A 13,875-nucleotide genomic window follows, 5' to 3' on the forward strand; every position below is an offset into this window, starting at 1 on the left:
CTGGAATGCTGGCGGCCCCCACAGTCCGGGTTCTGGGTGCCTTGCCTTTGGGGAGATGGAGCTCCTGTTCCCTGGACCCAAACACCCCTCCCCTAGATTCCCGTAACTGGCAGTTGGTCAAAGGTGCAGAGGAACACAATACATGTGCTTTTCACTTCCACTCAGCTGCTCCTTCCCAGGTTTCCTAAGAGCAAGGAGCATTTGGAAAACAATTTCTCTGCGCCAGGGAGAGCCCACGCTCAGCCGGGAGTGGCTGCAGGCCTGAGGCCAGGCAGAGCATCCGTTTCAAACGCGCCTTTGGTGTCTCCTGCATCCCATCCCGTGTCAGAGGCAGCCGTCGGATGCTGCTCACTCCCGGGCTGGCTTCCGCTGCTGAGACAAGAACTTACAATGATGTTACTATGGCAACCCCTCCCCTCCTCCTTTCGAGCTGCAGCTTGCCCCTGTTCACAATTGAATAATTTCCCATTGAGCTGTCACAATTAATTGGTGGATTTTTATTAGCCTTTTAGAACCACACTGGGCTGGGCCCAGCTTGGCACCTTGGAGTATTTCACAGTGTTTTCCATGCTATTAGTGACTTATACTCCTCAGTAGCAGCTCTCAATCCTTGGCAGCCAGAAAGCCACTTCATTAAGGGGTGACAGATCTGAGCCACAAAGAACCAACCTGACTGGGGAGCAGAATGGGTGCTGAGATGGGAGAGAACACTGGAGTCAGAACATCACCCAGTATGAAAGCTGCCGCCTTCTCCAGGAGCTCCTCACCGCTTCCCCACCGCTTCCCACACAGACACTGAGGACCCCTCGGCTTGGCGCATGTGTCCTGAGTCTTAGGGCTGCTGTGATGGGGACAAGACAATGATTCCTGAGGCTGGTGGGGGTGGGGGTGTGGGGCACATTGTTCTCTTGGGCTCTGCCATTGTCCGAGAACACAGTGGTTCAGGATGCCTCCTGCAAAGGGATGTTGTCACCGCTTGCTAACATGACACTGATGGGGACGGACACATCCCCGGGGTCCTTGCTCTAAGGACGGCCCTGGCACAGGGTGAACAGATCCGCTCACCATAGGTGTGCTCATGCACCCCATTCTGCTTGACTCAAGGGAGGGGGAGGCAGTAAGCTAGATCAATCCCTCCCTTGGCTCATTCACGCAAAGCAGCCCGAGAATGTGCTCACCAGAGACCGGGTGAAACACAGCAGGCTGAGGGCAGAGGGACACCCTGAAGCAAGGTCCCCTGGCCACCCGTCACTTGCCAACTTCTGCACCCTGAGCAAGGAGTCACCCATGGCCAGTACTTTAGAGAACACCGAGGCTGAACCACCCTGCACATTCCACAGGCTCTTTGGGGATGCGCTGGCTGGTTGTTAATTTAGCAGGATTAGATTAACCTTGATGGAGAAACCTGAGATAAAGAACACGGGGGTGGGGGACGCCTTCAAAGCAGTGGATATGCTGTCATTATGCTTTTATCATTTTAAAAAACCCAACAAAGCTATTCTTTCCAGTTTGCTTGTACACTTGAGCTCAATAGCCCTGAAAATCCGAACAATCAAGCTGCTAAGGGCACTGCTGTCAAATCAACTCCCGCTGGGCTTGGCTAAGCTTCCTCTTTAACCCCGTGCCCCGCTGCCAAGCCCACCGTGTCTGTCAAGGTCTTTGGGCCTCTCATGCCACCCCAGTGCCCCCTCAGCCCTCGCTCTCTCCACCATAGGTAAGATTACCCCTCTCCAGGAGGGTGAAGGTGATACTCCAGAAAACATTTATTTTGGAAGCAGAGAGATGAAGCTCCCCTGAGCAGTGCTGGCCCACTCCACCTGGCCCGGCAGTTCCAACTGCTTCAGCCCAGAGCAACTGCGAGCTGCCTGCATCTGCTCATTACATTTATCCAAGACACAAGGCGGTCTTCATCTTGGTGTGTAGATCTAAAGGTATTTAGCTATCAAGATGAATGGAAAATATTTGTCTTTTCCTGTATGTTTGAAATATTAATAAAATATTTAAGAAAAAAACCCCAAACAAAACAGGCTCCTGGGGGCAGCCAGCCACAGACAGCTGCTATAGTCATCAAGAGGGAAACCACCTCGTCCTAACTTTGCCCAGTGCCAAAGACGCTGCTTGACACATTTCACTGAAGAGCCCAAACCTGACACGGTACTTTCCAGATTCTGGGCGGGAACAGGGTTATGCCCCGTGCTGCTGGTGCTCCTCCAATCCACAGCTCCTTGGCCCCTCAGAAATGCCCTCCCAGAAAAAGAGCTCAGAGAGTTCCCTGATTACAGTAGTGATATCAACTGGAGTGTGGGGGCAGGGGAGCAAGACGTGAGGTGACCCCCAGGGACAAGGGCAGTGCTGACAGGGACACTATGGTCAGTCTGGTTTCACCTAATGTCTTCTTGTACGAGGACATTTAGGGTTTGCTTCCCCAGGGCACTCCATTCAGGAAGGCCTCCTGTAAATGATCTCTGCCGCCCAAGTTGCTGGGCTGGCTATAATATTTGGCTCCTGCTTTTCCACTGTGGAGGGAGGAATCCGGCCCTGGGCACAGCTCTCTCCTGGTCTTGTTGGGGCTGTCTGCACTGTCTACAAATTAGGCTGCCATGGTAGGCACCAGCTGGTACATGCTGTGTGACCTTGGCAAAGCTGCTTGACATCTCTGAGCCTCTCAGCTTCCTTACCTGTCAAAGGAAGACAGTAACAAAAACTCCTTCATTAAAAAAAAGTGGTGGGCTTCACTGGGCGCGGTGGCTCACGCCTGTAATCCTAGCATTTTGAGAGGCTGAGGTGGGTGGATCACGAGGTCAGGAGATCAAGACCATTCTGGCTAACATGATGAAACCCTGCCTCTACTAAAAATACAAAAAAGTAGCCAGGTGTGGTGGTGGGCGCCTGTAGTCCCAGCTACTCGGGAGGCTGAGGCAGGAGAATGGTATGAACCCAGGAGGCGGAGCTTGCAGTGAGCCGAGATGGCGTCACTGGACTCCAGCCTGGGCGACAGAGCAAGACTCAGTCTCCAAAAAAAAAAAAAAAAGTGGTGGGCTGGGCGTGTTGGCTCACACCTATAATCCCAGCACTTTGGGAGGCCAAGCTGGGCAGATCATGAGGTCAAGAGATCAAGATCATCCTGGCCAACATGGTGAAACTCCATCTCTACTAAAAATACAAAAATTAGCCGGGTGTGGTGGCGGGTACCTGTAGTCCCAGCTACTTGGGAGGCTGAGGCAGGAGAATCGCTTGAACCTGGGAGGCGGAGGTTGCAGTGAGCGGAGGTTTCGCCATTGCACTCCAGTCTGGGAGACAAGAGCAAAACTCTGTCTCAAAGAAAAAAAAAAGGAAAAAAAAAATTTTTTTTTGAGACTTACTCTGTTGCCCCAGCTAGAGTCTAGTGGCGTGATCATAGCTCACTGCAACCTCCGCCTCCTGGGCTCAAGCAATCCTCCCACCTTAGCCTCTTGACTACTGGTGCATGCCACCATACCCAGCGCGTTTTTGTATTTTTTGTAGAGATGGGGTCTATGTTGCCCAGGCTGGTCTTGAACTCCCGGCCTCAAGCAGTCCACCCACCACAGCCTCCCAAAGTGTTGGGATTACAGGCATGAGCCACCCTGCCTGGCCTTTTACAAAAATGTCTAATACCTCAGGCTGGTGTTTCATAAATAATAACAATGGACCTCGAAGGCAGGACTCGAAATGACCTGGAAACTGCTGGGTGTGTGCATATACGTGTATTTTTCTGGGGTTGGGAACCAGTTTTCATTAGGTTCTCAGGAGGTTTTGTGACCCAGAAAAGGTTAAGAAACCACTGTCTTAGAATGTCTAGACCAAACTAAGCTTTTTAAGCTCAGGTGACACCCATGAAAGATGCCCATTCGGGAGATGAGAGGCGTCTTCCTCCACACTGCCCCAGTGTGGCCAACTGGCCTCACGTGCAGAAGCTGACTCTGGACATGACTCTGGACACACAGCCTCAGTGATTAGCTCTGGGAGGGCAGGGTGACAGTCCACATCTGACACAAGGAAGTAGCTACCAGCTGTGGCTGTCACCAGAGTTGTCCTATGTCTTCGTTCAGACCTGGGAGGAGCAGCCATTCAAAGGACAGCCCTGAGAAGCCCCAGGCTTGGTGGATCTGGTGGCCAGCTATGGTTCAACTGACAAGGAAACTGGGGGCCCCAGCCTGGTTTTGTCCCTGTAAAATGAAAAGGGGAGAATCTGGTGCCTGGCACTGCTCATAGCCACTCACTGTGAGCGCCCTATGGCGGGCGCCACCAGCCCCGGCCCAGCTGGAGTTCCACCTGTCACCTGTTGCACAGCACGTCTCACTCCAGGTTTCTCAAGGGGAGCCTCACCGCACTGTGATCTTCATATGCTCTGCTAAGCAGGATTCGCACCCCTGAAAAACCTGCTGGCCTGATCAGTATCATTATCAGAGAGTGCTACTCACTTCCCAACTGCCCCTTTCCAAGCTGTCAGCTCGGTGGGGACTAAGCCAGGAAAGGGTGGTGGGGCTCAGTCTGAGATGGCCTTCCCAGGCCCCAAAGGCCAGCACACCTCCGCTCCTTCTCATCCACATAAAGATCTAAAACACCTGGCTCAAGGAACGTGAGTGAGGGCGCCTGGGGGCTTAGGGCAGAAAGGTGGAGAGAGAACAGGTGCAGGTGGGGAGGGATTTGCCCTCAGTCAGCAAGAAGCACAGGACCTGACCTCCTCACCCCACTTCCATGTCGCTGTGACAGCCTGACACCGCCAGTCAGATGTGGCTTGTATGGTGGCACAGCCCACTCCCAGTGATGCCTGGCAGTGGTGCTGGCAGGTAAGTGCCAAGGGTACAGGAAGGGTCAAAGCATAGCAGGGCAAGTGCCTGAAAGATGGCTGTGGGCACCCAGGCCGTCGAGGCTCTGGGTAGCTGGGGGCAACCTGCCACCGTTCTGCTCTTAAGACCTGATGCCGGACCCCAGCCCTGTCGGGAAAACCGGAACCCACTATATCCCGGCCGTCCCATCACAGGCTCAGAACAACAGGGCAGGATCACAGGCTGAATCAATCTGCCAAGGATTCTAATGTAAACACTGATTTATTTAAAAAATACTACAGAGGACAGATTTGGATTCAAAAAAAACCACAGAGAATCATATACAGAAACAAAATGCACTGGACCCAGAGAAGCAGAGGAGCCACCACAGGCATCTGAGGGAGCAGGGCAGGGCGCTGTGTACACGCCACTTACAAAAGAGCGTCTATAAAAGATGCATACCAACAGATACGTGTAAAATATAGTGGCACGTCACGTTAACAGAAAGAAGGGACCAGTACCTCATGGAAACAGGCAGTCTGGGGACCTGGGTGGGCGCTCTGCTTTGTCTTCAAGGCCGCTGTCGGTGACTAGTGCCTCCCTCAGGCTGCGTCACAGCCGTCGGGGGCAAAGAGGTGATGTGCTGTAAGAACCGCATAAAACGATCCAGAGAAAACCATTTCTACCAGAAAAATAAAGTACAAGTTTAGGTGATGAGCATAAAGCTAGGGCCTGTGCGAGACTGCTGGCACGAGGCAGCATGGGGGGCGGGAAGGCGGCTCCTCCTGGCTCTCCCAGCATGAAGCCTCAGGGGCGGCCACCTGCCCACTGCTCTTGGAGTTAGCTGTTCTGTCAAGGTCCAGGAGACCCCGGGTCCCTGCCCAGAGTCATAGCCCCTGTACCTGGGCTCCAGTCTGGGGCAGCCTCGGGGAGAAGATGGCAGGCGTGCTCTGTGAAACACTCGAGGCTTTCAGTCAGGGGCTCCATTTGTGGTTTTCCTAACACTCCCTGATGACCCCCACAGAACATAAGGATATGTCACTCACGGTAATTAAATAAGACATTCGCCCAGTTAGAGAGTACAGCCAGGACCAGCACTGGCCAGGCCCTTTCCTCCCGCCTGTGTGCAGGTGCCCGGTGGCAGCTCTGTTCTCTCTCAGGGCGGCTACAGAGAGGCAGGGCTTTGAAATGCTTCCAGAAAAGTGAAGACTGTCTTGTTCCAAAGGAAAGGGCCTTGGAAGGATCTACTTTGTCTTAGAGGAGTGGGGGAGGGGAAGGGCCTTTCAGGGCACCCAGATGTGTGAAAGGAAGGTTCACTCTGGGCCCTTGCAGACCTGCTTGGGCCCAGTCTGGGGCTATTTGGCACCAGCTGTTCACCCAACTAGCCACTGCCTCCCTTGTCCCCTGCCTCCATTCTGTCGGGGGAGGGATGTTGGCAGTGACAGTGACCTGCCACCCTTGAGACTCAAGCTTTCTTGCCAGGATTCACAGTGCACGTCACAAGAGAGCAAGAGCTGGGCTCTGGGGATGTGGAGAGGACAGATGGAAAGCACATGCCCCATGCCTCGATCCTTTTCAGCTCCCACTTGCCCAGGACTCAAAGGCTGGTTGGCTTTAGCACCCTGTTTTCCACCCAAATCAAGAGCTGTCCTGCACAAGAGGAAATGGCGAGTGCACCCCGCCCCGGGCAGCAGCGGAGGGCAGAGTGACCAGCCGTGATGCATGCCTGTGTGTGCCCTTCCCGAAATGTGGTTATTGAAACATGTCTTCAGCACAGGACAGGCAAGGTCAGGGAGTGCAGGCAGAGGGCCTGATGCACAAGGCCTCGGTTTAGGCTTCCATTCTTGGAGAGGTGGAAGGAGAAGCCCAGCCAGGGGAGGAAGGGCTCCAGAGAGAAAAAATGAAAAGGACACTCCACATCAGCTGTTCCCACCTGGCCTGGAGAGCTCAGTCTGGAGCACCGGGTGGGAGCGGGGCGGGTCCTGGCATGCTGACTGCAGTCCACGGAGCAGGAACTCCACAGATACAACTCGAGGACAGAGATGGAGAAGGGAGCCCGGGTGGGGAGGAGGAAGGTGCGGGAGGGCAGGCGGTGCAAACGTAGGTAGTAGAGCTGGACTCCACAAGGCCCTCAGCTCTGCCTGGCGCAGAGCTCCTGGGCCAAGGTGCTGACTCACTGGTCCCTTGTCAGCCACTGTCACGGGTATGGGAGAGCCCGCATGTGCTGCAGGCAGCTCCAGCGGGCCTGACACCTGACCCCTGACTGCTGCTACCTCTGCACTATGTCACTGATTTCCTTCACCGAACTGAGGAGCTTGCTGAAGTCCTGAGTGGCTGCCGGACCACTGCCTGCTGTCGCCGGGCAGATCTGAAGCTCCCGGAGATTATTCTCCAGTTTGTTGATGGCCTCTCGGAAGGCAAACTTGTTCCTCATTTGCTGAATGGAATCCACATAGCTCACGCAGAACGTGTAGAGGTTTTTGCCGGCCTCGAGCACCGCACTGTGGCTGGCCATCTGCTCTGAGTTCCTAGAGATGGCGAGGCACAGCGCCTCGGTGCTGTCTAGGACCACGCCCTTGGTGATGGCGCCACTGGCGATCCGCTCTGGAGGCTGGCGGGTTTTCCGAAGAGACACTCGGGTTGATATGAGAGGGATAAAGGCAGTGGAAGATGGCTGGTCCCCTGCCAGGGCTGAGGATGCTGACGGCAACGTGGAGGGAACGGGGGCTGGGCTGATGGGGGTCCCCGATGGCTTGGTGGACTGTGGCTTTGGAGTGGCCGGGAGCACGGGCTTTTTGAGTCCCTCTCCTGGCTGGCTGGGCTTGGCAGCATCACTGTTCACAGCATCAACCAGACTGGCGGCTTTTGTCTTTGCACCCAGGCCTGCTTCCCCAGCCGCCTCCTGGCTCGGGCTCTGCGAGGGCTTTCCTCCAGCCTTCCCTGCAGAGGCTGCTGGTGGGGGCGGCGGGGCAGGTTTGAGCCTGGACAATTTCCCCTTGTCCCTCCCTGGTGACTCAGAGGAGTGCTTGTGCCTCCTTATTCTGGACTCCTCGGCGGGGCCCTTGCTGGTGCCTCCTGGTGTACCTGAGCCTGCTTTGCTGGTGGGGGTCACTGGCTCAGCTGCAGCAGGGGTCCCTAAGGCACTGCCCTTTCCAGCTTCTTCCTTTTGCGGGAGGCCCGAGGCAGGGGCGATCATGACCTGCCGCCGGAGGGGTTTTGGAGTCAAGTTGGGCGGGCTGGAGCCCGGGCTGGACTCCATGATGTCTTTGAAGACCTCATCAGCAGCTTCCTCGTTCTTTTTCACCAGCCTGGGCGGGGGCGTTACTGTGCCTCGGGCCACCTGGTCAGACCTGTTCTCCCCTGCCCTCTTCCGAGGCAGAGCCGGCTTCTCACTTTTGTGCCCTCCAAATGTGGACGAGTCAAACTGTCTTCCCGTAGACTGCAAGTCCCGAGGCAGCGTGACTGACCTCCACTCTGTGTCCTTGGCCCCGTGGGGAACGCAGGAGGCGGAGCAGGAGCGCAGGAAGCGCTTGCTGGAGCTGCCACCACCCTCCTCCTCGCCAGTGGCTAGGCGACTGCTGGTCAGCGTGCTAGACTTCTTCCACAGGTGGGGAGACCGAAAGCCTGAGCCCCCAGACTCCCGGAGGGCTCCATTGGGGACCCCAGCCCCATTGCTGGGCTTTGGGGACTTGGCTGGGTCAGCTGTGTCCAAAGGGGTGAGAGCCAGCGCCCCATTGCTGATGTCTCGGCCCTCTTCCTCGCCGGCCCCTCTGCGCTCCGGCTGGCCGTCCATCTCCCGGAAGGAGCTACTGCGTTTGGGAGGGGTTGGGGCTGTCTTCTTCTTCTTCTTGATCAAGGCGCTGAACAAGTTGGTCTTTTTGTCTTTGGGGAGAAGGCGTTCATCTTCATTCAGGCCGCCCTCCAGGGGACCTCGCTCTTTTCGAGGGAGCAATGGAGACACGGCAGGCTCATGGTCCAGAGGCTCTGAAATACAAGGGGAAGAGCTGACAACTCCAGACAACTCCAGAAGCTGAGGCAGGAGAATCGCTTGAACCCTGGAGGCAGAGGTTGCAGTGAGCTGAGATCTCCCCACTGCACTCCAGCCAAACAAACAAACAAAAACATTGTCAAAGGTCAACCCTTCTTATCTCCTGTGCACAATGGCCCATTGCCCCTTCCCCACAGTGGGACATAGCCCTTATTCCCAGAACTCCTTGTAGGCCTGTCGGCTAGCTGGCTGGCAGGAGAGCCACAGGTTTTGACCCTTTGCTTGGCCTTGTCACTGTTTTTACTCACCAGAGAGTGATGTGGGTGGGTGGGGGGACTGCTGCCTTAAAGGAAACCACTGTAGGGATGAAAAGGCCAGGGCCATCCAGCTTTTTGTTCCCATCTTCAGGGAAAGAGACCAAAGCTTTTCTTTTGAGTTGGAGTCTCCCTCGTTGCCTAGGCTGGAGTGAAGTGATGCAATCTCAGCTCACTGCAACCTCCGCCTCCCAGGTTCAAACGGTTCTCCTGCCTCAGCCTCCCAATTAGCTGGGATTGCTGCCACGCCTGGCTAATTTTGTATTTTTAGAAGAGACAAGTTTCACCATGGTGGTCAGGCTGGTCTCGAACTCCTGACCTCAGGTGATCAACCCGCCTTGGCCTCCCAAAGTGCCGGGATTACAGGCATGAGCCACTGCACCCGGCCCAAAGCCTTTGCTAACGACAATCCTAACAGCAATGATGGCTTTATTGAGAGGAACGTGACACGTGCTTCACCTTTACAACGTCATCTGCTGTGTATTCTCACAACAGCGCTGTAGCACGGTTACAAGTGAGAAAGCTGAGAACAGACGGAGAGGAGGGACTACTTGCCTGGCCTCATGGATGGTGGGCATCAGAGCCGGTTATCAGATCCAGGCCTGTCTGAGCCCAGATGCTTGGGTGCTCCTCTGGGAGCATGGGGTGGGGGCAGCCCCCAGATTGTGCCAAGGGGGCCTGACCTCATGATTCGCCCACCTTGGCCTCCCAAAGTGCTGGGATTACAGGTGTGAGCCACCACACCCAGCCAACAGTTTTTTAATGGGCACTCTTTAAATATGAATCATAGGTTATAAGAAATCTTTTCGGTAGCCAGGAGCGGTGGTTCACACCTGTCATCCCAGCACTTTGGGAGGCCGAGGCGGCCGGATCACGAGGTCAAGAGATCGAGACCATCCTGGCCAACATGGTGAAACCCAATCTCTACTAAAAAATACAAAAATTAGCTGGGCATGGTGGCACACGCCTATAGTCCCACCTAACTCAGAAGGATGAGGCAGGAGAATTGCTTGAACCTGGGAGGCAGAGGTTGCAGTGAGCCAGGATCACGCCACTGCACTCCAGCCCAGCAACAGAGCGAGACTCCTTCTCAAAAAAAAAAAACAAACTTTTTGGTGTTGCCAAGCTCCTGCTAGTGAATAACAGAATTTTCCCTCAGAGGTCAGCTTGCAAGAAGAGGTTTTCTGTTGGCACCTGTAACTCAGAACAGAGGTACCAGTGTGCATTTATCAGAACCCAAGGCAGCACGTGGGACATCTGAATCAGGGAACGCCAAAGCCCTCTCAGAACTTTAATCTAGTGGAAGGAGGCCAGGAGAGTGAAATTGCAATGAATTATGCACCACTCGGTTTCAGCATTGAGCAGTTAATTGACACCCTCGACTCACCAAGAGATCACCATCAAAATACCCCTCAGATGAGACTGACGGGCATAAATGAACATGACTGCTGATCACACAGCGTTCCCACAGAGGCCTCCCCCTACTGCTCAGCCACCTGAAATCAGGAAAATCAACAGGAGGAGGGAGGGTGGAAGCTTCTGGACAGTCTATATGCCATAACCTCCAAGGGGGTGAGCGAGATGACCCAGCGGGGGGTGAAGTATTGTTAATTTGGACTTATTTAGCATGCAAGCCTTTGAAATGTGCGTTTTGGTACATTACACACTATACTCCTACGGTAGTGGACGTATGTATTTTATATACCATATATATGGGCTGTATGTTCAGTTTTTTTTTTTAACTAATATGAGTACATGATAAAGAAAACTCAGGTTTATAGATTCTGCTATCAGTAAACATCCCACCATAAATCTCCATGAAGTGGGGATTTGTCCGGTCCCTTCACCTGTACCCAGTCTGTGGTCCATTAGAATGGAGTCCACTATTGCCATCCCCAGGATCCTCTATGAACCCAGATGCTTGGCCTAGCCCCCACCTCCAATATGGTTTGGCTGAGTCCCCACCCAAATCTCACCTTGAATGGTAATAACCCCCACGTGTCAAGGGTGGGGTCAGGGGGAGATAAATGAATCACGGGGCAGTTTCTCCCACATTCTCGTGGTGGTGAGTAAGTCTCACGAGAGCTGGTGGTTTTATAAAGCGGACTTCCCCTGCACAAGAGCTCTTGCCTGCCACCAAGTAAGACATGGCTTTGCTCCTCATTCGCCTTCAGCCATGATTGTGAAGCCTCCCTAGCCATGTGGAACTGTGAGTTGGTGAAATCTCTTTCCTTAATAAATTAGCTGGTCTTGGATATGTCTTTATTAGCAGCATGAAAACAAATGAATATACCCCTCAATGCTTTTGTTCAGCTGGTCTGCAGCAGAACCTGGACTGCTGGTTCTGGGGGCCAACCACGAACACAGAACAGAGCCTGGCCTGTAGGCACACTATATAAATGTTGGCAAATAGTAGTATTGCTAGTGTTTTGAGACCCTCCTGAGCTGATCCCAACTTCCTCGCTTGCCTAGGCAACGGCACCAGAAACATGTTCTTCCCAGAGACCACCAGGACACGGGCTCTGTCCACAGGCATGTCCTGGTTCCGCCTGGCTGCAGCGAGCTTGTTACATCAGTGCCTTCACCCTGAGCTGCTCATCACGCAGCCTAGTGATTACTATTGTTGCATCTGCTCTGAGACAGCAACCACAGATGCCACAGGTAACAGGTGGGAGATGGGCTAGCTCCTTGGTGGGCTTCAGAAGCACCTCTGCCTATGGGACTGAACTGACCGCTGGAGCCTATGGCTCCTCAGGGACTCCCAGAGGGAGGGGACAGGAGGCAGGTGGGGAGAGGAGAACCTTCTTCCTTCCAAAGCTGAACCACTGACACAGGCTGTGGCTGCACTTCTGTGTGGACTCCATTCACAGCTTCCCTTTGGCCTATGCTGGCCTGAATGTAGCCTCTGGCAGGGAGGGGAAGAGCAGCGGGGTTTCGGGGGAGTGGGGGGACATACCGCTCTCTCCCTGGCCCTTGGAGTGAGGCATCTCAGGCACGTCGGTGGCGTCTCTGTGCTCCGCAGCTCTCCTGGAGGTCCTCGTCTTGGTGGGCAGCTCTGGGGCCTGCAGCAAGGTACTCACAGCCCCACGGATGCCTTGTTTCCCCAGCTCCTTTTCCACTTCTAAGAATCACACAGGGACAGAAACAAAAATCCAGTAGCCATCAGTACTGGTGTTGGATTGGTACGGTGGTTCTCTTTCTTTGTAAGATAACAGTGCTCATCTGCACACAACTAAAGACAAGGCACGTGGATGCTGGAGAAACAGCCCTTAGCATTTCTCAGAACTCTGCAGGGCTGCAGCAGACGAGAGAGCAAAACACTCCACACCTCTGCCCAGCTTTCTGGTCTTAGGACAGGCTGGTCTGTGAACTTCCACCAGGAAGTGAACTGAATGACCCAGGCTGCAGTACCCCATGGCCACCCTTTCACTCCACTGCAGGTACCCCGGGACGGGTACTTTACCGTCTGAGATACTGGATTCCTGGAACATTGTTTCAAAGGCTTGGTGGATTTCAGCAAAGGAGGGCCGGTCAGAGGGATTCCACTGCCAACCTGGACAGATGAAACCCAAGTCAGATCATCCATGAGATCTGGCTGGCAATACAGGGCTAGCAGTTTTCAAGGAAAAGTCTAGAATGAAAGTAGCATTCCAATTCTGCTAACCATCTTTTGCTGCAACAAGTTAAAATGACGAATGTCATCATGTCCTATTATAGACATTAAGAGTTTGAAAAGACATTAGATGCTGGCAAGAATATGGACTGTAAAACCCCAGAGAGACAGTGACAGCAAGAGCTGCATTTACAAATATATTTTTCCCAGCCCCACTCTAGTAGGTGTAGAAAATTACTAAGCCGTTTCAAACAGCTCACCTTCTATCTCATTCTTTCTTCATGATTATCAAAGTCTGAAGTAAAGAAATTCTCGTGAAAACGAGACTAACATGAGGACTAAACAGACTAAAAAAGCCTAGTACTGGGGACCAGGAGCAGTCACTCCCATACCCGTCTAATTGGAGTATACAATGGCACAACCTTTTTTAACAGTTTGGTAAAATTTATCAAAATTTAAAATCCACACAGTTCTTTGAACCAACAGTTCAACTTTTAGAAATACCAGCCAAAGTGCCCAGAGATTCATGTACATGAATATTTGTTTCTGCTTTATTTATAATGGCAAAAATCAAACAAATGTGTAAAACAACCAATGCACATCAAGAGGACCAGATGAATGAGTGAAATCATTTAATGGAGTGTTGGGCAGCTACATATAAATAAGAGGTGGGGAGAGGGAGAGATCTGAATACATGGACATGTGGGAAAACAGTGTAAGAAATGGCCATATAAATACCTTCTAAGATATATGAAAACATCCTGTGTGTGCACAGTACAGATAACATATATGGAATTAGTAAAAAACAACTGGATAAAAATTACCCCACGGCCGGGTGCAGTGGCTCACGCCTGTAATCCCAGCACTTTGGGAGGCTGAGGCGGGCGGATCACCTGAGGTTGGGAGTTGGAGACCAGCCTGACCAACATGGAGAAACCCCAACTCTACTAAAAATACAAAATTAGCCAGGCGTGGTGGCGCATGCCTGTAATCCCAGCTACTCGGGAGGCTGAGGCAGGAGAATCACTTGAACCAGGGAGGTAGAGGTTGAAGTGAGCCAAGATTGTGCCATTGCACTCCAGCCTGGGCAACAAGAGCGTTGAAACTCCGTCTCAAAAAAAAAAAAAAAAAAAAAAAAAAAAAAAAAAAAAAAAAAAAAAACCCCGGGTG

The 13,875-nt window shown here is 53.1% G+C and overlaps 1 protein-coding gene across 2 annotated transcripts in view; it reads right to left on the bottom strand.

The window, feature by feature from the left end:
* Positions 1-5,053: 5,053 nt before the first annotated feature.
* The window catches only part of ABL1 (ABL proto-oncogene 1, non-receptor tyrosine kinase), a 195,772-nt gene continuing 186,950 nt past the window's right edge, over positions 5,054-13,875 (bottom strand). For both annotated transcript variants that reach the window (XM_017849909.1, XM_017849910.1), the window contains exons 9-11: positions 12,556-12,645; positions 12,049-12,213; positions 5,054-8,774 (exon numbers count right to left, since the gene is read on the bottom strand). In XM_017849909.1, the coding sequence (XP_017705398.1) occupies positions 7,060-8,774; positions 12,049-12,213; positions 12,556-12,645 (1,970 nt within the window). In that variant the 3' untranslated portion in view covers positions 5,054-7,059. The remainder of the gene's footprint in view (positions 8,775-12,048; positions 12,214-12,555; positions 12,646-13,875) is intronic.

Source organism: Rhinopithecus bieti, unplaced genomic scaffold, assembly GCF_001698545.2.
Source record: "Rhinopithecus bieti isolate Rb0 unplaced genomic scaffold, ASM169854v2 scaffold_31823, whole genome shotgun sequence".
Lineage (NCBI taxonomy): Eukaryota > Metazoa > Chordata > Mammalia > Primates > Cercopithecidae > Rhinopithecus > Rhinopithecus bieti.